Source organism: Meriones unguiculatus, chromosome 10 (genome assembly GCF_030254825.1).
Source record: "Meriones unguiculatus strain TT.TT164.6M chromosome 10, Bangor_MerUng_6.1, whole genome shotgun sequence".
NCBI classification, from domain to species: Eukaryota; Metazoa; Chordata; class Mammalia; order Rodentia; family Muridae; genus Meriones; species Meriones unguiculatus.
Window position 1 is genome coordinate 110,158,224 of NC_083358.1, and position 26,094 is coordinate 110,184,317.

General features: G+C 40.7%; 1 protein-coding gene across 1 annotated transcript; it reads right to left on the bottom strand.

The window, feature by feature from the left end:
• Positions 1-23,233: 23,233 nt before the first annotated feature.
• LOC132657079 (protein S100-A9-like) lies at positions 23,234-25,686 on the bottom strand. The gene is made up of 3 exons (XM_060393297.1): positions 25,675-25,686; positions 25,174-25,346; positions 23,234-23,521 (listed from the first exon to the last, which is right to left on the bottom strand). Exons 2-3 carry the CDS (start codon positions 25,321-25,323, stop codon positions 23,396-23,398), a joined length of 276 nt encoding a protein of 91 aa, XP_060249280.1. The 5' UTR covers positions 25,324-25,346; positions 25,675-25,686; the 3' UTR covers positions 23,234-23,395.
• Positions 25,687-26,094: the final 408 nt, after the last annotated feature.

Consider the following 26,094-nt stretch of genomic DNA (forward strand, 5'->3'; position numbering starts at 1 on the left):
GAGAGAGAGACAGACCTGGAATTGAATAATAGACATGTTCCCAATGCCTTTTTTCTAAAGGCTAGAGTAGCTTTAGTATTCTGTAGCATTGCTGTGGAGTAACAATCACTAATAAATTGGAATCCTGCCAGTGATGTCACACTCCACAAATCATTCCTTTGAGGTTTGTTTGATTCATCAAAAGAGACAATGCTCATTATACTTTATAATGTATTATTTAAATTGACTGTGATACTAGTTACCATTATTTTTTCTGTGACAAAATAATGAAAAATCAACTCGATGAAGGATTTGTTTAGGTTCACAAATCCAAGGAATTGTGTATTATGCCATAGAGGCTGTGGTGGCATGAGCATGAGGCATGTGTTTACTTTGTTTCTAGCCAGAAAAGAGATGAATGGATGCTAAGATGCTAAGGTTTTCTTCCTTCCTTCCTTCCTTCCTTCCTTCCTTCCTTCCTTCCTTCCTTCCTTCCTTCCTTCCTTTCTTTCTTTCTTTCTTTCTTTCTTTCTTTCTTTCTTTCTTTCTTTCTTTCTTTCTTTCTTTCTTCCTTTTTCCTTTTCTCAAGTCCTAGCACAATAATAGGCTCTCAATTTTAGGTGAGTCTTTCTACTTCAGTTTACCTAGTCTAGATTATCCCCCACAGTGTATGTTCAGTGATTCCAAATTCTATTAAATGTAGAGAAGATTAGCCATCATATATACCAAACGCAAACTATTTATATAATTTAGAAAATATTCATATAACAAATGGCAGCTAATATGTAGCCCTTATTTAATTATCTCCACATTTTAGCACCATAATTATCTGAATTACAGTTAAACTCAGTACAGGAGTCACATTTATAAACAAATACCAATCCTTCTTGAACCAGTTTGCTCTGGCAACAACATGTTATTTATCAGTTCATAAAGTGATGATATATATAAAATCTTTATTATTTTTACACTATGTATGTGTGTGACTATGTGCATGTGAGTGAAGGTGCCACACAGACCAGAAGCATCTGACCTTCCCTGGAGCTGGCGTAAACCCACTGATGTTGCTGCTGGGAACTGAACTTGGGAACTTGTGCCCCCTCTCCATAAGAGCAGTATGTGCTCTTAACCCTTGGCAAATCTCTCCAGCCCCTTAAATGTGATAGTTCTTAAATACTGGTGTGCTTACATGTTCTTTGAATACACAATTACTGTTTAGAGATGGAAATATACTTTAGCTGTCTTTCTACCATATGTCTCTTAGACAGTCATCTTAATGTCATTACATAAAATTAGTGTTTGGGAAATGCACAGGTCAGGGAATGAATTACTGATCCTATCATTTTGGGAGAGACAATACTGCAGCCTGATGAATAAGTAACTTGCCCAAATGAGGCAGTGAGTTGGGATCTGCCCTCAGCCCTGTGGTCTAGTTCTGCTTTGCACCTTTGCAGATCACATGCCATTGGCTCTAGACTGATGTCTTTGGCCCCAAGGTTGTGGCCTTATTCTATACCTCCTCTTCCTCAGGATCATTGGCTAGTCTATAACTCAAGCAGATAATCTAAAGATGTATACAGGTTCTTGTCCTCAAAAATCTCTACTGCTGCCTTGTACACCTGAGTCTCAGTATCAAGGACACATGTTTTCAAAGGAGAGACTTCTAATATCTAGCATGCTACCCTCAGTGATTTTATCATACAGACATAGCAACTGCCCCCCGGGAGAAAGTCTCTTTCCCAAGTTTATCAAAAGTGTCTGAGAAGCTGCAAAGGGTTGTGGATTTAAACGCAAGATCAAGGGTCAGAATCATAGTCAACTGCTAAGAATGTGGATACTTTTAGAGAAATCAGTTGTGCTCTCTGAGCCACAATGGATTCCTATTTCCCTTAGAACTCTCTGATGCACTGGTATGTGCTAAATACATGTACTAACATTTTTCTCAAGATAATAAATACCAGTTCCCACCTCAGTATGTGGCGCTGTGATGTGTGCTTAAGGATCTATTATGTATGCCGGTGACTCAGGAGAGTTAGTATTGCTTGGATCAAAAAGAAGGAAGCTACAGTGATATTTGTGGGTGGATTGTATTAGAGCCAGGATGATTAAAGATTTATTAAGGGAGATGTATTTGAGGCTGAAACCAGTGCTGTCTGTGATTTTCCTGTGCTGTTTTCTAGAGAATTTGTGGGGATTTGAGACTTCCAGAGTCTGTGGGCTCTGTAGTAGGCATGAGTAGCTTTATTGCTGATTGTAAAGCAGATACTTTCCCAGGCCAGTACCAACGTTTCTTAGCAAGGATATTTCACAGTTCTGAAATGAAACCCAAGCCAGAGGTATCTTTACAAAGCTTCAGGATCTCTTTGCTGCCTCTCCTAGCTCATTCTCAAGTGTCACAATGGTGGGTAACTTGTGGATCTACTAGGGTTGCTTTGGGATAGGAGTGTATGAGATGGTGGAACCAAGATACTTATCTGCAGTGACTTTCATGGATTGTTCCTTGTCATTAGACTTTGGCAGGCTCTTTTTTTCTAAAAGGAGAATTGGAAATCTCTAAGAAGGATAGGAATAGAGAAAGCCCAGGGAGAATAAAAACATGCCCATTCACCAAACAAACTTCCAGTGTAAAGACAGAGACAAGCTGGGTTTCAGAGAGCTCCTGGGCTTCTTAAGAGAAAGGAACCCTCTAAAGTGTACATTCCTGTGAGTGCCTCTTACACTTCTGCCTTGGGTGAGACTGAATCTCAAAAGGAAACACACCCTATATTCAGAAAGCTTCTTGTGGGTTCTCTGATCCCTACTAGTGGAAGCCTAACAGAGCTTCCTTCATAGAGCCACCAGCCTGAGACCAAAGAGATAGTTAGAGACTCAACAACAACTACAACAGAAGAAGCAAAGCCTTGGGTAGACCTGTTATTTTGGGGTAGATGTACTATTCTGTGATCTTTCACACGGCACCCCTTCTATAGTTATCCCAAATGAGTGAAGGGTAAGTCCACTCACATGCAGGGCTATGCTGAAGCCAACTGTTGCCTAGCTCAGCAGTGAGAGGTTGATGCAATGTAATAGCAGCAAAGGTCCAAGAGGGACATACCTCACATATCCAGCTTGATGAAGTGACATTCCAAGCACCCTCTCTCTGCTTTGGAATGAGTGGGGATCCTCAGCGCAAACATGGGTCCAGATCCCCTACAGTCACTTCCTAATCCTAGTCCCAATTTGGGCCCAGCACTCTAGTAGCTTACAACACAGAAGATTGCTGTTTTGTTGTTCATTTGCTGTTCTTAGAGTCTATTTACTATATAAAGTAATGGGTTTTATTGTGCACAATAGGAGAAAAAAATTGATGAACAAGTTAGCAATATCTGTAATACCAAAGGCATAATAACATAACCAATAACAAAAGAAACAACCTAATGGAAAAAAGGCCAAGAAATGCTATAGAGTACTCTTAAAGAAGAAATATGTAAAGGTTAAGTCTATACTTTAAAACTTCTAGACATTCCAAGCCATTGGGGAAATGCAAATTGAAGCTATTTTGGCATCTCATTCCCAGTCCAGCCATAATAAATGTCATTAAGAAGACAAAAGCCAATAAATGCTTAGAGGATTGGGAGACAAGACCCCATCTTCACTATGGGTAAGAATGTGATTTGGAATTGCAAGTATGAAGATCCATGTGGAAACAAGCATAGAACTTTCATATGACCCAAAACTCAGAAGAGCCATGTCCTATTAGAGGGACACCTGCACATCTGTGTTTATTGTCATTCTTCTCATAACGGCAAGATCACCCTAGACAGTCATCAACTGATGGATGGCTAATCAAATATGCAGCCTACGTAAAACGAAATTTTATTCTGCTATAAAATAATTAAGAAATTTTCATGAATAAAGAATCCAACTGGAAAATCTTGCATTGTGAAGTAACCCAGACTTATAAAGTCAAATTTCATGAGGTAAACTGTTTATATTCAACTTGCCAGGATCTGAAATCACCTAGGAAGCAAGAGTCTAGCCACCATTGTGACTAGAGCAATTTTTTTTTGCTCTTTTTAGCTTGCCTAGGTTAATTCTGTTGAGAAGTTCCAAGCTAAATAGAAAAAACAGTCCTCACAAGTTGGGGATGGCATAAAAACAAAAATCTAGCTAAACAGCAGAATTCATTGTTTTCTTTAATTTCTGACTCCACATTGCAATGTGACCAGCTGTGTAAAGTCCCACCACCAGGACTTTCCCACCATGGTAGACTGTATCTGGACCTATGAGCCAAACTCAAACCTTACATCCTAGCTAATTTTTCCCCTTTTATGGCATTTTATCAAAACAACAGGAAAAATAACTAAGGCTTAGATCATCCAATTGTGCCTACTTGTATTTGTGTGTGTGTGTGCGTATGTGACCATCCATTGGCAGTACAAAGCTAGAAATGACTCAGGAGAGGTGAACAACTGTCTTTTTTTGTAGAAAAGTGTGAAGGGCACTAATATATATGTATCACAGGGAAGTGGAAGAGGGGAGAAAAGAAGTAGAATGGCATAAGTGTGGGAAGAAGGAAAACAAGGACTAGGAGGAAGGTAGGAGAGGGAGAACCAAAACTAAGCAGGTTTGATGGATAATATTTGTTGACAACTTGACTGCATTTGTCAAAAAGACTGACCTCATAGTTCCTGAATACAGTCTACCATGGTAAGGGATGTCCTGGTGGCAGGAGCTTGAGGCAGGAAGTCATATTGCACTTTACACTTGAATATCAACAGCAGCTGAACACACCTGTGAGTAATTTTCTCTATTGAATCATTTGAGATGACAAGGCCCAACCTAATATAGGCCACACCTTCTGATGGTAGTGTTTTTCACCTGCTTGCTCTAATTCTTGCAATCAAGGTCACCTACCCTTTTCTGATCTATTCTTTGGCTGGTATTAGAACCTACTTCTTCAGGATTCCAAAGCTGACTGAAGACTGGCAGCTCTCTAGGAATTCCCGAGGACTCTGTCACCAGATAGGGACTGTTATGACATCCCATCTTGTCAACTCAACAGCTATTAGATTCTTAGGCTTCCCATCAGGAAACAGCCATTGGATTGTAATCTCTTAGGAGTGATGCGCTTTTCTAAGAGAGATAATGATGCTGAATTTTTTCATGTCTTCCTGGACCATTTTAACCCTTCATACAAAAAAAAAATCTGTCTAGATCATTGGCCCACTCATCGACTTGGTTATCTGTTCCTTCAGTGTTCAGAGAGTTCTTTTGTTCTTTCAGTATTGTAAATATGAATGTCTTATTAAGAGAACAATTGGCAAAACTTTCTTTCATTGTGCAGATTGTCTTTTCACTGTCATGTTTTTCTTTGCTGTGGAGAAATGTATTCATTTTTTTCAATCCTACTTACCAATTCTGTCTCTTATTTGAAAGCCAGGCAACCTTACTCAGAAGTCATTGCTTAAGATTATATATTTACTTTAGAATACAAAATGATACATAAAGACAGTCACATCAAACAACTATGATCAGTGGAACAGTGAACTCAAAGAGCACTTAGTGTGAATGCAGGTGAAGTGGACAAGTTTTCATCCCTTCATGCTAACAAAGGGAGCAGAGTTGTGCTGTTACTTTTTCTCCTTTGTAAGCATGGACTAGCTCATGGTGGAATGAGGAATCCATTTCAGAATCCGTGTTCTGAATGCACTAGGCCATGTAAAAACAAAACAAACAAACAAAACAAAAACCAAACCAAACAACTACAAAAAAAACTAAACAAAAAAACCAACAAAAAAACCCCCTGTGTCCTGAATATAAGTGTAATATTGATCTTAAAGGAAAAAGAGACCCTTTGTGTGTCATAAACTAGACTCTTGGACATTAAGCCCAGTTTATTTTTGTAGGAAAGCCATCAATAAGTCAGGCTGTCTGAACTTTGAAGAACTTTCACAGACTGAGTATATTAGTTACCTTTCTATTCCTGTGATAAAACACTATGGTCAAGGCAGCTTGTAGAAGAAAGGATTTATTTGGGCTTATTGTTCAGAAGGATAAGAGTCTATCACCATTATGGTAAGAAAGTGTGGTGGCAAGAAAGCATGATAGTTGGAGGACCAAACTAAGCGCTCACATCTTAAACCACAAGCAGAAAGCGAATCACTGGAAACAGCATGAGGCTTTGAGATCTGTGATGTCACCTCTAGTGACATACTTCCTCTGGTAAGGCCACATCTCCTAAACTGGGCAAACAATGCCACCATTGGGGACCAAGAATTACCATGGCCAAGGCTGTGGAGGACATCTTATTTAAACAACTCTACAGATTAGTCACAGATCATCTTTGAGGGAGAGAATAACACACCTGCTTTTGGTAATCAAACCTCTTTGTTTAGAAGTGTGGCTGAGACTGTAAACCCCAAACATTATCTCTGGCCTTGATTGTTCATTTCTTTTTCTAGTGGAAGAAGAAGCAGAGAGGTAGATTAGGGCAGAAAGTCAGCTCTACATTTTGCTTTCTTCTTCTGCAAGAGACCAGCACCGTATGAGTGAATCAGGAGCTGGCTCACAGTACACAGTGAAAGTAAAAGACCCAAAGTGAAAACAGAGAGTGGATCACTTATGCTACAGTGCGAACAGGTGCTAGGTGTAAAGGACAGTGTTATTAAAGGAAGGATTTATGCAATGTAAACTTGGAGTGTAACTTGAAGAGTTTGCTTAAAAAAAAAAAAAAAAGGAGGCCATAACATTAGATGGATAGGATCTGGGAGAAGTTGGAGGGTGATTACAACTCAAGCACATTATACAAAAACTCCAGGGGGAAGAGAAAGAGACAGAGACAAAGACAGAGAGAGACAGAGATAGAGAGACAGAGAGACAGAATGAGAACATGCTAGGGTGAAAAATTCAGGACTTCTAACAATGTGAGATAAAAACCTTGTAACCGATATAGACAGCTGAGTGACTCTGATAAGACGAGCAGGGTCTAGTGAGCAAAGCCAGCATCAGAGCTGCAGTTGACGAGCTACCATAGGACATACTGGGGTAATAGAATCGCTTTATTTACTTTTTATTGCTGTGACAACACACCATGACAAGACACTTAAAAAAGTAATTATGATGATTTGCTTAGAGTTTTGTAGGGTTAGTCCGTGTTTATCATGGCTGGAAACATGGTTGCATGAAAACAGGCACAGTGCTGGACCAATAGTCATAGCAGAGAGCTACATCCTGATCTGCTGGCAGGAACAGAGAAAAACTGGGCCTGGGGTGCCAGTTTAAAGTCTCAAAGCCACCTCCAGTGACATACTTTCTCCAAAAACACCACCCATCCTCCAACAAGGCCATACTTTCTAATCCCTCTAGTCCTCAGACAGTGCCACTCCAAAGTGCCAGCAGGCAAGTATATGACTTTATAGGACGCATTCTTACTCAAACCACCACAAGAGGCTAGGAATAACTGTGTTGTACACATCCTGGCTTCTAACACAATGATTGCAATAGACTTGTGTGTAAGTAAGGATGACAAGTAACAACCAGCTTCTACCTGTTTCAAGAAAGAGACCCAAGACCATCTCATAAATTGGGAATTAACTAAGAACAAGGGGAGCTACTTCTTGGTAGCTTGAGAAAAAGGAAATCATAGTATAATTAATAATACTTGAGACACCTGTAAGGCTGGAAAGTATTATTAACAGTGGCCAAGTGATCAACTAGCAGAGAGTCAAAATCAATAATTAAGAAACCAGAGTCAGAGGTCGAAAGCAGGAGGCCTCAACGACCACCTCTGACCGGGTGAGCAATGTATAAATAGTCCATCAGAGGGACATTTATATGAACTTACTTCCCAGCAATCAGGACCAGGAAGTACAATGTGAGGAAAATTTGGAAGAACAGAATTGAGGTTCAGAGAGGGAGGAGTCAAAATGATCTATCTGTCTTTTAAGAGAGATGCTTATTTTTATTTTTTTTTTTACATTCGTGTATAAGAATTATTGCATGCAGGCAATGACCTGACTTCTGAAAGAGAAAATAACATCCTAAATCAGGTTGATCTCCGCCTCCATGAATAACTCCTAGAGAAGTAATCTATGCCTGATATTGAGATTTTTATTTTATTACCCTTGACTTTACATTACTTACATGCTTGTGATATTTCCGTACAAACCTTTTGGCAATTACATTTGAAATCAGCTTACACACTAGTGGAGTTTCTTTGTTGTTTTTCAAATTTTGAAAAATGTTTTATACAAAAGCAAGCCAGAAAAAAGTTTTTAAGTAAAAATATTGTCATTTCATGGCATTTATGATAGTTATAGCATTAGTCACTTTTAAAAATGTATATTCCCGAGTTCTTTTTATGTGCAGAATGCATAGATAGGTTTCATAAAACTTCAAACCTGTCTTTTCCATAAACTCAATGGCTGGCCCTTTGACCTTTCCCCTCACCCCCGAGGGAGGAGCAGCCTTGCTAGGCCACAGAGGAGGACACTGCAGCCAGTCCTGAAGAGACCTTATAAGCTAGGGTCAGAGGGAAGGGGAGGAGAACCTCCCCTATCTGTTGACTTAGAGAGGGGCAGGGAAGAGATGAGGGAGGAAGGTAGGATTGGGAGGGAATGAGGGAGGGGGCTACAGCTGGGATACAAACTAAATAAACTGTAATTAAGATAAAAAATAAAACTTAATTAAAAAACCTGTCCTTTCTTGTTAATTAATTAAACTAATTAACTAATTAATTAATTTAATTTTATCAGAACTTCTCATCTTTCCTCTTCTCCTAGTCCTTGCCCCTTCCCTCCCTTGATTCTCCCATCCCCTTCTCCTCACAAAAGGGAGACCTACCATGGATATCAACCAGCCTAGGCATTTCAAGTTGTAGTAGGACTGGACACATCTTCTACTGAGGCTAGAGAAGACCATCCATTTAAGGGAAAGTGATCCAAAAGCAGGCAGTAGAGTCAGAGACAGCCCCTGCTCCTGCTTTTCGTGGTCACACATAAGAACCAAGCTGTATATCTAGTAAGTGTATAGGGGGCCTAGGTCCATCCTATGAATGCTCCCTGGTTGGTTGTTCGGTCTTTGGGAGCCCCCATGGGTCTGGGTTAGTTGATTCTGTAGGTTTTCTTGTGGTAACCTTAACTTCTCTTGCCCTTTAAATCCCTCCTCCCCCTCTTTCTCAAGATTCCCCAAGCTCTGCCTAATTTTTGGCTGTGGGTCTCTACATCTGTTTTCATCAGCTTCTGGGTAAAGTCACTCAGATCAGAGTTACCCAAGCACTCTGTTTGCCACTCTAGCAGAATGTTATTAATAGTGTCAAGGATAGGCTGTCATTCACAGCATGGGACTCCAGTTGGACCAGTCATTGCTTGTCCATTCTCTTACTCTCTGCTCCCTCTTTATCCTTACACCTCTTGTAGGCAGGACAAATTGTGTGTTAAAGGTTTTGCGGCTCAGTTGGTATGCCCATGCTTCCGTTGGATGTCTTGCCTGGTTACAGAAGGTGATCTGATCAGGTGCCATATCTCCTTTTGCTAAGTCTTAGCTAGAGGGTCACCCTCATGGATTCTCAGAAGTTTCCATTGTTTCCAGATTTCCAGCCTCTCCCAGAGATACACACTCCCCCCACCAAGGATTCCAAGTCTCTCTCCCAATTCTCACTCCTGCCAAACTTCCCATATGAGATTCCTTCTGTTCCCCTCCTCACCCTATCTCCCACCCAGCTCCTTCCATCTATCCACCCAAGATGTCTATTTTATTTTCCCACCCCAGTGTGATTCAAAAATCCTCTCTTGGGCCCCCCTTGTTACTTCATTGGGTCTGTGGGTTGTACCATGGTTATCCACTACTTAATGGCTCATGTCCCCATGTAAGTGAGTACATAGCATGTTTGTCTTTCAGAGTCAAGGTTACTTCACTAAAGATGATCCTTTCTAGTTCCATCCGTATACCTGCAAATTTCATGATGTCACTGTTATTATAGCTGAGTAATATTCGATTGTGTAAATGTATGAATACTCTCTGGTTGGTTGTTCAGTCTCTGTGAGCCCCTATGAGTATTTCTTTATCCATTCTTCAGTTGAGGGTCATATAGGTTGTTTTCATTTTCTGGCTCTTACAAATAAAGCTGCTATGAACATTGCTGATCATTATGTGCTGGGAGGATTTTCTTTTTTTGTCAATCTATTTGGTGTTATTTAAGATTCTTGTTAGTTTATAAGCATCTCTTTGCTTAGGATAGAAAATTTTTCTTCTATAATATTTTGAAAATATTTTGTGAGCATTTGAGCTGATCATCTTCTTCTTCTATTCCTCTTATTATTAGGTTTGGTCTTTTCACAATGTGCTAGAATTTCTACATGTTTTGGGTCAGAAACTTTTTAGATTTAATGTTTTCTTTAACTGATGTGTCAATTTCTCTTATCGTATTTTCTCTGTCTGAGATTCTCTCTACTACCTCTATCTAGTATTCTGTTGGTGATGCTTGCATCTGTAGTTTCTGTTTTCTTATCTAGGTTTTCTTCATCTCCAGAATTCCCTCAGCTTGTATTTTCTTTATTGTTCTATTTACATATTCAGGTCTAGAACAGTATTATTCATTTCTTCCACCAGTTTGATTGTATTTTTCTGTGTTTCTTTAAGGGATTCATTTGTTTCCTACTTAAAGGTCTCTATAATCTTCATAAGATTTAATTTAAGGTAATTTTCTTTTGCATTAGCTGTGTCAAAATATCCAGTTATGTGGAGACCCCAGAAACATTTAGCTTCCAGTCCATAGATATACCTGTCTTCCAGAGGAAGCTTACCAGACCCGAGGAAAATGCATCCTCCAGCTCATGGCCCTACCTACCTGAGGAGGGTTGCTGGACACCAGTGAAATACAAGGCTCTACCTATCTTCGCAAGGTGTTCTGCAGTCACCAGAAACACCCTGCCAACACGAGGGACAACTGGATGGCTAAAGGCCAGTGTGAAAACACAATCAGTAAGAGCCAGGACAATTTGGCACACCAGAACCCAGCTATCTTACTACAGCAAATCCTAAAAAACACAACACAACTGAAAGACAAGGAAATGACCATGAATCTATTTTTATACAGATGATACAGGCCTTTAAAGATAAAATGAATAAATTCCTCAAAGAAATACAAGGAAATATCATGAGGAGAGGGAAGATGGCAGTGGCTAGTGTGCACCTTAGCTGAAGGGCAAAGGACCTGCAGTGCCAAAATTGGTGAGTGAAAGGGTTAACCAACCCGGAACAGAGTTATCTAGACTTCCAGGAAGAAAGAGACTAACCATGAACTGAGTCCATCTAGAATCAGGTCACTGGCAGACTCCTCCAGGAGGAGACACCTTGGGAGGTGATCCCTAGGCACTTCCCCATATCCAACTCCCTACTCCCTCTTTGGACAAGGCAGGAAGCAGCCAGAAGAATCTGCTACAGACCACGCTGTCTGTACCCCAACCACAGTGAGAGCTGCAGCTTCCACCAAAAGACCCCAAGATTTAGGGCTGAGAAAAACCAATCCCTTCAGGTACTCCCACAAAAATGCTGCCATAACCCTGTCCTGGTGGAGCAGAAGGATAGAGAGGCTCACAGCAGGTTCACAGCGCTGGACCCCAGTGCAGCAGCTGCTCCTAGCAAACAAACTTCAGCTCCGGATCTGGGACTGAGGTCATTCAACACGTCCCGACACTCTCCCGGGTCCACTGCAATAAGGTCTAGCACCAAGTCCTAACACCGGTGGCCCCTGGCAGAGAAACCCCTAGCTCAGGATCGGGAATGAGGATTCCCAACCCCTCCTGACACTCCCCGGAGAACAACTCCATAAGCTTGCCCTAGTGGAGGGGAAGGACAGAGAGGTGGTCTGCCACAGGCCACAGCACCTCCTCTCCAGTACACCCAACAGCCCCAGGTAGAGCAACCCCAGTTCTGGATCTGAGGACACTCAACCCTACCTGGTACTCTCCTGGAACCAGCCGACATATGCGTTAGTGCCTGGCAGCTTCTGGAAGAGAGATCTGGGCCTGGGATCTGGGATTGAGGACACTCAACCCAACTTTTTCTGGTGCTACCCTGGGACCAGCTACCATAAGCCTTCCCTGGCAGAGGGGAAGGTCAGAGAGGTGGCACACAGGGCAGGTGGACACTGAGCTACAGCGCCACTGAGCTGACTGTTAGCCTACACCCGCATTTGCCCCAGCAGGATCAAATTGGAGAGTAGAGAGCAAGGGGAACCCCTGTGCTTTCCAACTTGTCCTGAAAGGGAATGAGTGTGCCTTCTAGGGAGTGTTTGCTCCAGACTCAGGGCTTCTCTACACAAGCAACCAGACAAGAGATCCCTGCCACTCACACCTCTAGAGTGGGCGTCATAGGGATTCTTGGGATAGTGATCCCAACGCTGAAGCCTCTGCCTTGCGGGACTACCATTGAAATCCAGGCAAACAATTCCTGGATCCCAGACAGAACTGCATACTAGTGGCCTGTAGGCTACTGCAATAGTCAGGGAATCCACACATGGACACTGTGCCAGCTAAAAGTGCCTGCAAATAGCGCTAGCATCACATTCCTTAGGTAAAACTGAAACCACAACTCACACTCCCAAACCAGTGAACCTCTCTCATCTTTCTGAAAAAACAGTCCAGAAAACAGAAAGAGACCATCTTAGCCTGAACTCCAAACTCCAGGAGCAAACAGTGAGGGTTATAGATAACCAGATGGCCAGAGGCAGACTCAAGAACATACCCAACAAAAATCAGGACATTATGGCTTCACTAGCAATCTCCCAAATCAATGGACACTTCAATTCACTAGAAACACAAGAAAATGACTTTAAAACTAAGTTTTTCCAGCTATTAGAGGGCTATAAAGATGAAATGAACAAAGCCCTCAGAGAGATAGCCACAGTAATTGAGATGAACAAAGAGGAAATAAATAAAGCTCTCAGAGAAATGACCACGAAAATTGAGGCAAACAAAGAGGAAAAGAGCAAAGCTCTCAAAGAAATATCCACACAAATGAAGGCAAATGAAGAAATGAACAAAGCTCTCAAAGAAATACAGGCAAATATAGCCAAAGAAGTAGAGGCACAATTAGCGATATATAGAGAGGAAATGGACAAAAAAAAAAAAAAAAAAAAAAAAAAAAAAATAGAAGCCATCATTGAAAAGCAGAACTCCACATTCAATCAGATGAAGTAAATGGTGCAAGACATGAACAAAGAATTAGAATCGATAAAGAAAACACAAATAGAGAGAAAAACCTGGAGCTGGAGAACATAGAGAAAAGATCAGGAACTACAAAGGTAAGCATCACCAAGAGAATACAAGAGATGGAAGAGAGAATCTCAGGTGCCGAAGATACACTTGCAGAAATTGACACGTCTCTCAAAGAAAAAATAAAATCAGAAAAGTTCCAAACACAAAACATCCACGAAATGAAGGACACCATGAAAAGACAAAATCTAAGAATGATAGGAGTAGATGAAAAAGAAGACATCGGGCTCCAAGGTTCGGAAAATATTTTCAAGAAAATTATAGAAGAAAATGTTTCCAACTTAAAGAAAGAGATGTACATAAACATGCAAGAGGCCTACAGAACACCAAATAGACTAGCCCAGAAAAGAAATACTTCACAACACATCATAGTGAAAACATTGAACCTGCAGAACAAAGAAAAAATTTTAAAAGCAGCAGGGTAAAAAGGTCAAGTAACTTATGAAGGTAGACCAATGAGAATCACACCAGATTTTTCAACAGAAACTATGAAAGCCAGAAGGACCTAGACAGAGGTCATGCAGTCTTTAAGGGAACACAGATGCCAACCCAGACTACTATACCCAGCAAAACTTTCAATCAACATAGATGGAGAATTCAAAATATTCCATGACAAAACCAAATTTAAACAATATCTACATAGTAACCCAGCTCTACATAAGTTACTAGAAGGGAAACTCCAACCCAAAGAAAACTACATCTAAGGAAACAGAGGAAACAGATAACTACACAACCAAAAAGCCAAAAGAATACAAGCAATGAAACTTAGCAACACCACCAATCCCACATCAAAAGAAAGTAATAATTGTTGGTCACTGGTATCTATTAACATCAATGAACTCAACTCCCCAATAAAAAGACACAGACTAACAGAATGGTTGCAGAAACAGGATCCAACATCTGTTGCATCCAAGAACACACCTATGCAAAAAAGATAAACACTACATCAGAGTAAAGGGCTGGAAAAATGTTTTTCAAGCAAATGGTTCCAGAAAACAAGCAGGAGTAGCCATCCTAATATCTAATACATTTGACTTTCAACCAAAATAATAAAAAAAGATAAGGAGGGGCACTACATTTTCATCAAACAACAACAACAAAAAAAAATCCACCAAGAGGACATCACAATTTTGAACATCTATGCCCCAAATACAAGAGCACGTACATTTGTAAATGAAACATTATTAAAGCTTAAATCACACATTGATCCTAATAACTTAATAGTGGGAGACTTCAACACCCCACTCTCAGCAAGGAAGAGATCAACTAGACAGAAACCAAATAGGGAAATAAAGGCACTTACAGAGTGCCTAAATCAAATGGGCATCTAATAGATGTCTACAGATATTTTCACCCAAACTCAAAAGAGTATACCTTCTTTTCAGCACCTCATGGAACCTTCTCCAAAAGAGACCATATAGTTGGTCACAAAGCAAGCCTCAACAGATACAAGAAGATTGAAATAATCCCTTGTATTCTGTCTGACCACCATGGAGTAAAGCTGGACCTCAACAACAATGGAAATAACAAAAAGCCTACATGACCATGGAAACTAAACAACTTGCTACTCAATGACAGCTGAGTCAAAGAAGAAATAAAGAAAGAAATTAAAGACTTCCTAGAATTCAATGAAAATGAAGGCACAACATACCCAAATTTATGGGAAACTTTGAAAGCAGTGCTCAGAGGAAAATTCATAGTACTAAGTGCCTTCAAGAAGAAATTTGTAAAATCACATACAAGCAACTTTGTGGCCCAACTGAAAACCCTAGAAAAAAGAGAAGCAGATACACCCAAGAGGAGCAGACAGCTAGAAATAATCAAACTCAGGGCTGAAATTAATCAATTAGAAACAAATAAAACTATTCAAAGAATCAGTGAAACAAAAAGCTGTTCTTTGAGAAAGTCAACAAGATAGACAAACCCTTAGGCAAACTAACTAAAAAGCAAAGAGAATCTATCCAAATCAGCAAAATCAGAAAGGAAAAGGGGGGCACAACTACAGACACTGAGGAAATCCAAACAATCATTAGGTCATACTACAAAAGCTTATATACAACAAAATTTGAAAATCTAAATGGAATGGGCAATTTTCTTGATAGATTCCATCTCCCAACATTAAGTCAAGATCAGGTAGAAAGAGTGAATAGCCCTATATCCCCCAAGGAAATTGAAGCAGACATTTACAGTTTCCCCTCCAAAAAAGCCCTGGGCCAGATGGTTTCAGACCAGAATTCTGCCAGACCTTCAAAGAAGTGCTAATACCAATACTCCTCAAACTATTCCACAAAATAGAAACAGAAGGAACATAACCAAACTCATTCTGTGAAACCACAATCACCTTGATACCTAAACCACACAAAGACCCCCCGCCCCCAAAAAAAGAGAACTTCAGACCTATTTCTCTTATGAACATTGATGCAAAAATACTCAACAAAATACTGGCAAACCGAATCCAAGAACACATCAAAGATATCATCCACCATGACCTAGTAGGCTTCATCCCATGCATGCAAGGGTGTTTCAATATATGGAAATCCATCAATGTAATCCACCATATAAAGAAACTGAAGGAGAAAAACCACATGATCATCTCCTTAGATGCCAAAAAAGCATTTGACAAAATCCCACACCCATTCATATTTAAAGTCTTGGAGAGATCAGGGATACAAGGCACATACCTAAAGTTAGTAAAGGCAATATACAGCAAGCCTATAGCCAACATCAAACTCAATGGAGAGAAACTCAAACCAATCCCACTGAAATCAAGGACAAGACAAGGCTGCCCACTCTCTCCATATCTCTTCAACATAGTACTTGAAGTCCTAGCCAGAGCAATAAGACAACTAAAGGAGATCAAGGGGATACAAATAAGAAAGGAAAAGATCAATGTGTCACTATTCACAGATGATATGATAGTATACATGAGCGACCCCAAAAATTCAACCAGAGAACTCCTTCAACTGATAAACACTTTCAGCAAAGTGGCAGGATATGAAATCAACTAAAAAATCAGAAGCCCTCCTGTATACCAAAGACAAAAGGACCTAGAAGAAATTAGCGAAACGACACCCTTCACAATAGCCACTAATAACATAAAGTACCTAGGAGTGACTCTAACCAAGCAAGTGAAAGACCTGTATGAAAAAAACTTCAAGTCTCTGAAGAAAGAAATTGAAGAAGATATCAGAAGATTGAAAGATCTCCTGTGCTAATGGATCGGTAGGATTAACATAGTGAAAATGGCCATACTGCCAAAAACAATCTACAGATTCAATGCAATTCTTATCAAAATACCAACAAAATTCTTCATAGATCTTGAGAGAAAAATTCTCAACTTCATACAGAGAAACAAAAAACCTAGAATTTCCAAAATGATTCTGTACAACAACAGATCATCTGGAGGCATCTCCATCCCCGTTCTCAAGCTGTACTACAGAGCAATAGTAATAAAAACGGCATGGTATTGGCATAGAAATAGAATAGGGGATTAATGGGACCGAAAGAAGACCCAAAATTAAACCCACATACCTATGGATATTTAATTTTTGACAAAGAAGCCAAAACCATTCAGTGGGGAAAAACAAAACAAAACAAAACAAAACAAAACAAAACAAAACCAGCATCTTCAACAAATGGTGCTGGTCCAACTGGATGTCTACATGTAGAAAAATGCAAATAGATTCATACTTATCACCCTGCACAAAACTAAAGTCCAAGTGGATCAAAGACCTCAACATAAAACCAGACACATTAAATCGGTTAGAAAAAAAGTGGGGAATACCCTTGAACTCATTGGCACAGGAGACGACTTACTGAACAGAACACCAACAGCACAGGCTCTAAGAGCAACAATCAATAAATGGGACCTCATGAAGCTGAAAAGCTTCTGTAAATCAAAGGATACTGTCATCAAAACAAAGCGACTGCCTACAGATTGGGAAAGAATCTTCACCAACCCTCTATCTGATAGAGGACTAGTATCCAGTATATATAAAGAACTAAAGAAGCTGAAAAGCAGCAAAGCAAGTAATCCAATTAAAAAATGAGGTACAGAGCTAAACAGAATTCTCTGGAGAGGAATATCGAATGGCAGAGAAGCACTTAAAGAAATGCTCAACGTCATTAGCCATTAGGGAAATGCAAATCAAAACGACCCTGAGATTTCACCTTATACCCATCAGAATGGCCAAGATGAAAAACTCAAGTGACAACACATGCTGGAGAGGTTGTGGAGAAAGGGGAACCCTTCTCCACTGCTGGTGGGAATGTAAACTTGTACAACCACTCTGGAAAGCAATCTTGTGCTTTCTCAGACAACTAGGAATTGCGCTTCTTCAAGACCCAGCCATACCACTCCTAGGCATATATCCAGAAGAGGCTCAAGTACACAATAAGGACATTTGCTCAACCATGTTTGTAGCAGCTTAATTTGTAATAGCCAGAAGCTAGAAACAACCCAGATGCCCCTCAACTGAAGAATGGATGCAGAAATTGTGGTACTTTTACACAATGGAATACTACTCAGCAATTAAAAACGAGGAAATCATGAAATTTGCAGGCAAATGGTGGGACCTGGAAAGGATCATCCTGAGTGAGCTGTCCCAGAAGCAGAAAGACACACACAGTACATACTCTCTCATATAGACATAACATAGGATACACCTACTAAAAGCTGTACATCTAAAGAAACTAAGCAAGAGAGAGGACCCTGACTAAAACGCTCAATCCCCATCCTGAAAGGCAAAGAGGCTGGACATCAGAAGAAGAAGAAAATCGGAAACAACCTAGGAACCTGCCACAGAAGGCCTCTGAAAGCCTCTGCCCTGCAGAATATCAAAGCAGACACTGAGACTGATGGCCAACTGTTGGGCAGAGTGCATGGAATCTTGTGTAAGAAGTGGGAAATAGTAAGAGCTGGCGAGGACAAGAACTCCACAAGGAGAGCAACAGAACAAGAAAATTTGAACACAGGGAACTTCCCAGAGACTCATACTCCAACCAAGGACTATTCATGGAGATAACCTAGAACCCATTCACAGATGTAGCCCATGGCAGTTCAGTGTCCAAGTGGGTTACATAGTAATGGGAAGAGGGACTGCCTCTGACATAATCTGATTGGCCTGCTCTTTTTTCACCCCCCCTGAGGGGGGAGCAGCCTTACCAGGCCACAGAAGATGACAATGCAGTCACTCCTGATGTGATCTGATAGACTAAGATCAGAAGGAAGGAGAGGAGGACCTCCACTATCAGTGGACTTGGGGAGGGGCATGCACGGAGAAGGGGAAGGAGGGAGGGACTTATGGGGGAATATAAAATGAATAAAGTGTAATTAATAGTAAAAAAATAAAAAAAATAAAAAAATATGAAACTTAAGGATTAGAAGAAAGAAAAGTTTCCCGGGTCCAAGGACAAGAAAATATTTTCAACAAAATCATAGAAGAAAACTTTCCCAACCTAAAGAAAGAGATGTCTATAAACATCTTTTACAAAACACCAAATAGATTGAACTAGAAAAGAAAATCCTCCTGCCAAATAATAACCAAAACACTAATGTACAGAAAGAATGAATTCTTAAAGCTGTAAGAAAAAAACAAAACAAAACAAAACAAAACAAAACAAAACAAAACAAAACAAAACAGGTTTTCTAACAGGCCTAGGCTGCCATTCTCCAATTTAATACTGAGGTAGCCCAGTAATCTTTTGATCAAATTCCTCTGTACTAGCTTGAGAAAATTCTTTATTCTGATTTAAAAGATTCTCTAATATTTGTTCTATTACTTTTGATTCAACATTCCACCTCTCAGTCCTCTCCTTATATAAGTCTACTTCCTGTAAATTTGAGGGAGAATGACAAGGAGATTTTTTTTCTTTTCTTCTTTATTCTGACCTACAAGTACTGAACATGTTATACTTAGTTTGAGGTTGATAACTAAAACAAAACTACAGGGGGTCCAAATGTCCTCTGTTGCTGGGAGCCAAAGCTATCTACAGAAGCCAAAGTCAAAGCTATCTAGTGGAGACAAAGGTATCTGCTGAAGCCAAAGTCAATTAGTGAGCCAAAGCTATCTAGTGGAGACAAAGGTAGTTACTGAAGCCAAAGTCAAGTAGAGAGCAGAGGTCATTTAGTGGAGACCTAAAGCTCTTTAGTGAAAGAGTTATCTAAGACCCTAAATCATGGGTGATAGAGTGTGAGGACATCCATTTGTTAGAGCATCCGTAAGATATCTTAAGAAAACATTCTTATGGTATCTTGCAGGTACAATATTTAAGCCATGAAAGCACTCTTCCTATCTCCTGCAGCAGTAAACTAACCTTCCCCCTTTCCTGCCTTCTCCCTATATAAGTTGGGTAAAAATTTCTAATAAACGAGGCTTTGATCAGGTGAACAGACTTGGCCTTCATTTCTGCATCTCTCATCCCTTCCCCCCTAGTCCTTCAATTCTCCTACTTTAGGAACCCGTTGAAGCCCCGCGGGTTGGGACACAATCTTTTTTATTTTTAACACAGAAAAATTTTCCTTTTAAAAAAAATCTTGCTATCTCTTCCTTCAACAGACTTCACTCTAATATATTCAAAGTCAACATTTCTTTTTATGACTGTCTATACTCAGTTTCTTCTCTTTATTTAGTGTCTAGGCACATTTACATAACACTTCTCTTTATTTCTTGCAAACTTAATCTCATTATATATATATATATATATATTTTTTTTTATCAGTTACATTTTATTGACTCTGTATCCCAGCCGTGTCCCGATCCCTCATTCCCTCCCAGTCCCTCCCTCCCTCCCTCATCTCCGCCGTGCCCCTTTCCAAGTCCACTGATAGGGGGGACCTCCTCCCCAATCATCTGATCCTGTTTTGTCAGGTATCTTCAGGACTGGCTGCAAAGCCCTCCTCTGTGGCCTAACAGGACTGCTCCTCCCTTCGGGGATGGGGAGACCAAAGAGCCAGTCATTGAGTTCCTGTTAGAAATAGTCCCTGTTCCCCTCACTTTGGGAAACCAATTGGTTACTGAGCTACCACAGGCTCCATCTGAGTGGAGGTTCTAGGTTATATCCATACATGGTCCTTGGTTGAATGTCAGTCTCAGAAAAGACCCTGTGCCCAGATATATTTGGTCCTTGTGGAGCTCCTATCCTTTCCCCATCAGACTAACTCGCCTTCTTTCTTATGATTCCCTGTACTCTGCCAAAGGTTTGGTCATGAGTCTTTGCTTTGAAAACACTGCTACTTAGAGTCTTTCAGATGCACTCAGTAGACTCCTGTCATATGTTCAATGCACATCCCATCTGTCTTTCTAAACGAGGATTGATCATCTTACCCCATGTCCGCTCAATTGATTATCTTTTTTAGGTGTATAGATTTCATTATGTTTATCATATCTTATAGGTCTATATAAGTGAGTATATCCCATGTTTGTCTTTCTCCTTCTGGGATATTTCACTCAGAATGATCTTTTCTAGATCCCACCATTTGCCTGCAAATTTCATGATTTCCTCCTTTTTGATTGCTGAGTAGTATTCCATTGTATAAAAATACCACAATTTCTGTACCCATTCCACCGTTGATGGACATCTGGGTTGTTTCCAGGTTCTGGCTATTACAAATAGAGCTGCTATAAACATGGTTAAGCAAGTGTCCTTTTTGTGTACTTGAACAAACTTTGGGTATATACCTAGCAGTGGTATAGCTGGGTCTGGAGGAAGCACTATTCCTATTTGTCTTAGAAAGCGCCAGATAGCTTTCCAGAGTGGTTGTACCAGTTTACATTCCCACCAGCAGTGGAGGAGGGTTCCCCTTTCTCCACAACCTCTCCAGCATGTGTTATCGCTTGAGTTTTTTCATCTTGGCCATTCTGATGGGTGTAAGGTGATATCTCAGGGTCGTTTTGATTTGCATTTCCCTGATGGCTAATGAGGATGAGCATTTCTTTAAGTGTTTTTCTGCCATTCGATATTCCTCTGTCGAGAATTCTCTGTTTAGCTCTGTTCCCCATTTTTTAATTGGATTACTTGGATTGCTGCTTTTCAGCTTCTTTAGTTCTTTGTATATACTGGATATTAGTCCTCTGTCAGATAAAGGGTTAGAAACAGAAGGGAGGATCAATGGAACTGCATAGAAGACCCAGAAATAAATCCACACACCTATGAATACTCGATATTCGACAAAGAAGCCAATTCCATTCAATGGAAAAAAGACAGCATCTTCAACAAATGGTGCTGGACCAACTGGATGTCTACATGCAGAAAAATGAAAATAGATCCATATTTATCACCCGGCACAAAACTAAAGTCAAAGTGGATCAAGGACCTCAACATAAAACCAGATACCCTAAATCAATTGGAAAAAAAAGTGGGGAACAGCCTAGAACTCATTGGCACAGGAGACAACTTCCTGAACAGAACACCAACAGCACAGGCTCTAAGAGCAACAATCAATAAATGGGACCTCATGAAACTGAAAAGTTTCTGTAAAGCAAAGGTTACCGTCATCAAAACAAAACGACTGCCTACAGATTGGGAAAGAATATTCACTTAATCTCATTTTTATTACTTAGCTTCTCTAAACTAAGTCTTCTGGAGACTACCCACTCCAAGCTTATATTATTGAAAGGCTTAGGCCTGACTCCGTCCCCCAAATGTCATCAGTCTCAGGAACGAGGCCAAAGGTCACCTATTCCAGGAATAGGAAAATGATAAGATTCCCTACTCAAGGAATAGCCTGGAGATAACCACAGAATGGGAAGGTATCTTATCTCAGGGTAGGGTATCTGTGCTGGGCAGCCCACCGACCTAACATTCCTGAGGTCTATAGATAGCTTGCTCAACTTTATGTTGGTTAGCCAATCACTTTGCAACAAGCTTGCCCTTGGTCACCAACCCTATAATTGTGGAAATTGTGGAAATTCCTTGTTCTTCCTCAAACCCCAATAAAAACCCTAGTGTGCAGCTGCTTGGGACTCTCTTGTCTGATCCACTGTGTTGTTGAGCTTAAGCCCAAATAAAGCTCTTTGCTTTTGCATTCCTGGTCCGGCTCCTGGTCGTCTTGGGGGACCTTAAGATTTGGGCATAACATTATAGGCTTCAAAGCCTGGGATTTCAGTTTCTCAGTCTTTCGCCAATGTTTCTGCTCATGCTGTCCTGGGGTCACAATGAGCTTTGGGGCTCTGCTTCTTGCCCCAGGGTGGTGCACCATGGCTCTGGGAAGGTGAGTGGTACATCAGGAATAAGGACTCATGTTTGTCTGCCACCACCACTGCCAAAGCCGTGTGCAGCAGCCAGGAAACCATTGATGATGACCACAGCTTCCATGCATGGGCTTTCTCATCCAACTGCCATGTCCAGAACTAATGCTGGGCCCTAATCTGGGATCTTGTGCCCCACATTGTTGTGCCAGATATTGTGGGCTTTTGCAGATCCCACTTGACGTTTAATTAAGATGTAGAGACGTATGTGTTGTTCTCATTACCCACCTCCCTTCTCCACTCAGTCTCCTGTCATTCTCTTTCTGCACAGGTCTGTGTCTCTTGCATCTCCCTGTGTCTCCCTGCTTCTACCACTGCTGGAAATCCTACTTATAGTTTCTACCCCAGCTCTTCCTCTACCTCTTCATTATGTAAAGCGTCACATTTCTTACTTATATAGTAGGCTAGGGAAGGTCACCTTCCCAACTGGCAGTTTGCCTTACTTTTAAAATCAGGTGAGGAGGAACATTTACATATCCTGCTAGCTGGGAGTTGCTGGCTTCAAATAACAACTAAGAACACACGTTTTCATATCCAGAGGAAAAAAATCAAGAAGGAAAAAAATCAGGAAGAAAAAAAACAGGAAGATGAACAAAAGTAGATATGAACAGACACACAGGTTGTATCGTGACAGAATGGAGTGATCACAACATTGGAGAAAAGTTCAGAGCAATTGGCGCTTAGTTGTCTGGGAAGAACAAATACAGAAAGAGACAGCATCAAAACTGATAGCACTGTTGAGCAGACAGACTTTATTTCCCCTTTTGCCCCTGGTCCATAACCAAAGCCTGTGACATAACATTCCCTGTAGCATTGGTCAGGTAGATGCAAAGTGGCTTGAATTCCTGTTTAGTAGCTCTGGCCATGGATACATACACCCTTTTCAAGGCCTGGCTCATTGGTGGGACCATGCTAATGTTGGAGGGCATCCTCTCCCACCATTTGTGTGATTCTTCCTATCAGGGCCATAAAGTTTTCAAAGCTGATTTCCTCCTCCATGTTGTAGAAGTAATCGAATGAAGGATGTCTCTTCATTGCCTGGAAGAGAGACAGCTCTTAGCATTGACAGTGTTCAGGAAGAGCACCAGGGAAGACACTGCCAAGGGCAAATACATAGGGAAGCTGGTCCAGGAACTCCATTTCATAATAAAAGACCTGGGTGCTCAGGATAGAATACACTAAGCACATGTTCTCATGTTCCAATTTGCTGCTGGTAGCTCTCCAAATTCAGAGCTAGGACTCTGTTTTTCAGAAGAAGGTAAGACAATTAGTAAGTCTATAAATATTCCACATTTGTCCTCATAAACATAAAGAGTCCATTCTTCTCAGCTACTTTTCCATCATTATTTCCCTAGAAGACAACTATTTTAGTGGATCTCACTGAGCTATTTACTGGTAAATACTGAGGGAAACACGCTTGTATGGGCTCTTGAATAGATAAAGCTTTCAAGGTGCTAAACAGTGTGAGAAGCTGTGTGTGTGTGAGTGTGTGTGTGTGTGCGAGTTGTGTGGTGTGAGGGGTAGATTCATGTGAAGTGAAGGATTTTAGTGTGTGTGAGAGCACCACCAGCTGCAGATCTTCCACTCACTGGCTGGGATAACTTGTCTAAACCTCTCCCAGAACCTGAGTGACCAATGATTCAGGTGTCAGGAGAGGGAGTAGAATTCAGGAAAGAATCAGCAAAGGACAACTCTGCTTACAAGATTCTTGTGCACCCTTTCTGACTGCCCTTATCCAGTATTCTGATTTTCTGAATTCCTCATTTATGAAAAGCTGTCCACTGGGGCTGGATATGTGGCTCAGGCATTAAGAACACTTGCTGCTCTTGCAGAGGATGTGGGTCTAAGTACTTATGGTGGCTCACAAACAATTGTATTCAAATAAAGGGGGCTAATTTTTTGTCTTGCCTCCATGGTCAGGAATTACACACTCACATTGTGCATACATACTTTGCAGGCAAAAATATCATATACATCGGATAAAATAAGTACATATTAAAGAGAAAGAAAAGAAGAGCTGTCTTTATCACCAATACTGTCCAAAATTAAAAATTTCTATCTCAAGGTTGTCCAAAAACATTCTGGAATCTAGCTCCCAGATGTCAGCCCTTGGGGATATAATGGAGGCTGGGTCTGCGTTTCACCTGTGTCTGCATGCCTCTATTTCCTCAGGTTTGAAAAGAGATTACTAACTATGTTGGAATGTGGTTTCCAAATGCTCTTTATAACTTAGATCTATAGGTGAGAGGACTCCCATAGATCAGCCTCAAGTTCCCAGATGAGGCCCAGTGTCCCTCCACTGCCCAGTCAAGCACCACCTTGGAACACCTCCTTTAACCATCTGACCTCAGCTCCAATATACCCGTTGCATAGTGGATATTTCTTTTTTTTTTTCATAACCACTCAATTCTACTCCATTCTATGAAAACCACTTACTCCATCCTGCAGATACTTAGGGCATTGGATTTAACTGCATTTCTAATTCTGTGCCTGTCTGTCATTGGTAGAATGCTATTTTCCTCTGTCTGGAATAGGGCCGCACAGTGCAGTTCAGGTCAGTTCCCTGAGGATCAGATTCTAACTTCTCACACCTCTAGTGACTGAGCAATGGCTGACCCTGGATGGTATGGGCTTATACTTTCCCTCTGACTGTTGCAGGCTGTACCCTCTTCCCTCAGAAGAAGTCCTACCTTGAGGAAATTTGGGAAGGTATCGTTGAGTAACTGTTTCAACTCTCCTTTATTCAGCTTGTCTACTTCACGCTTTCTAGGAGTGTATGTGTTGAATACATCAAGGAGCATCATTGCATTTTCTTCCATTTGGGTCAAGGCTTGGGCCATCTTATACTGTCTGAAGAATGGATCTGTGAAGGTTTCAAGGAGAAGAATAAACTTCCATGTTTACTGGACCTGGACCCGTGTTGGGGAGAAAGCTTGAAAGTCAAATGTAAAAAAAAAAAAAAAAAAAAAAGAGATTTTGATCCTTTAAGGAATACCAAAATACAAAGAATTTTGTAGTATTAGGTTCTTAGAAATCTTAAAGAAAGCAACAATCCAGTCAAGTTTAACAAGAAAGCCTTCCAGGAGTATTTGGAAGAATGTTGAGTTAAAAAACAAACCAAAGCAAACCAAAACTAAACAGCAACAAACCAGCAAGCACCCTTCTGCCAGGGGAATCTGGAGCTCACTTACCAAGCTGTGGAGCCACACAGAGTGCTTGGTAGAGCAGGTGCAGGCCAGCATTTATACACAGACCCTTGCTGGACACATGACTCAACTTGAGAAAGACTGAATCACAAGTGTATAATGTGTATAATGTATAAGTGTATAATGTGGTGACCCTGCCAAGGATGGAGTTGAGGCAGAACCCTTCCCCTTCCTCTGGCCCTCCCTTCCACTCTTCATTCCTTTCTTGATTCCTGTATTATTATTATTTTTTCCACTGCCTCTCTCTCTTTAGAATTCCCAAATCTAAAGCTGGAACTGGACTGAGAAGATGATATAAAATAATTTCATTTCCACAGAGTTTTTTTTTTTTTAATTTCCTTGATTATGTCAGCATGTCTGACATCTTTCCTATTTCCTCCTGGAGACAGTAGAGTCTGGCTGAGT

Bases quoted from the DNA above. Each gene is read 5' to 3' on its own strand.
- LOC132657079 (XM_060393297.1), bottom strand. From the start codon at position 25,323: ATGGCCCAAGCCTTGACCCAAATGGAAGAAAATGCAATGATGCTCCTT. The intron at 23,522-25,173 runs GTAGGACTTCTT...TCTCTCTTCCAG, and splicing joins CCTTCCCAAATTTCCTCAAG to GCAATGAAGAGACATCCTTC.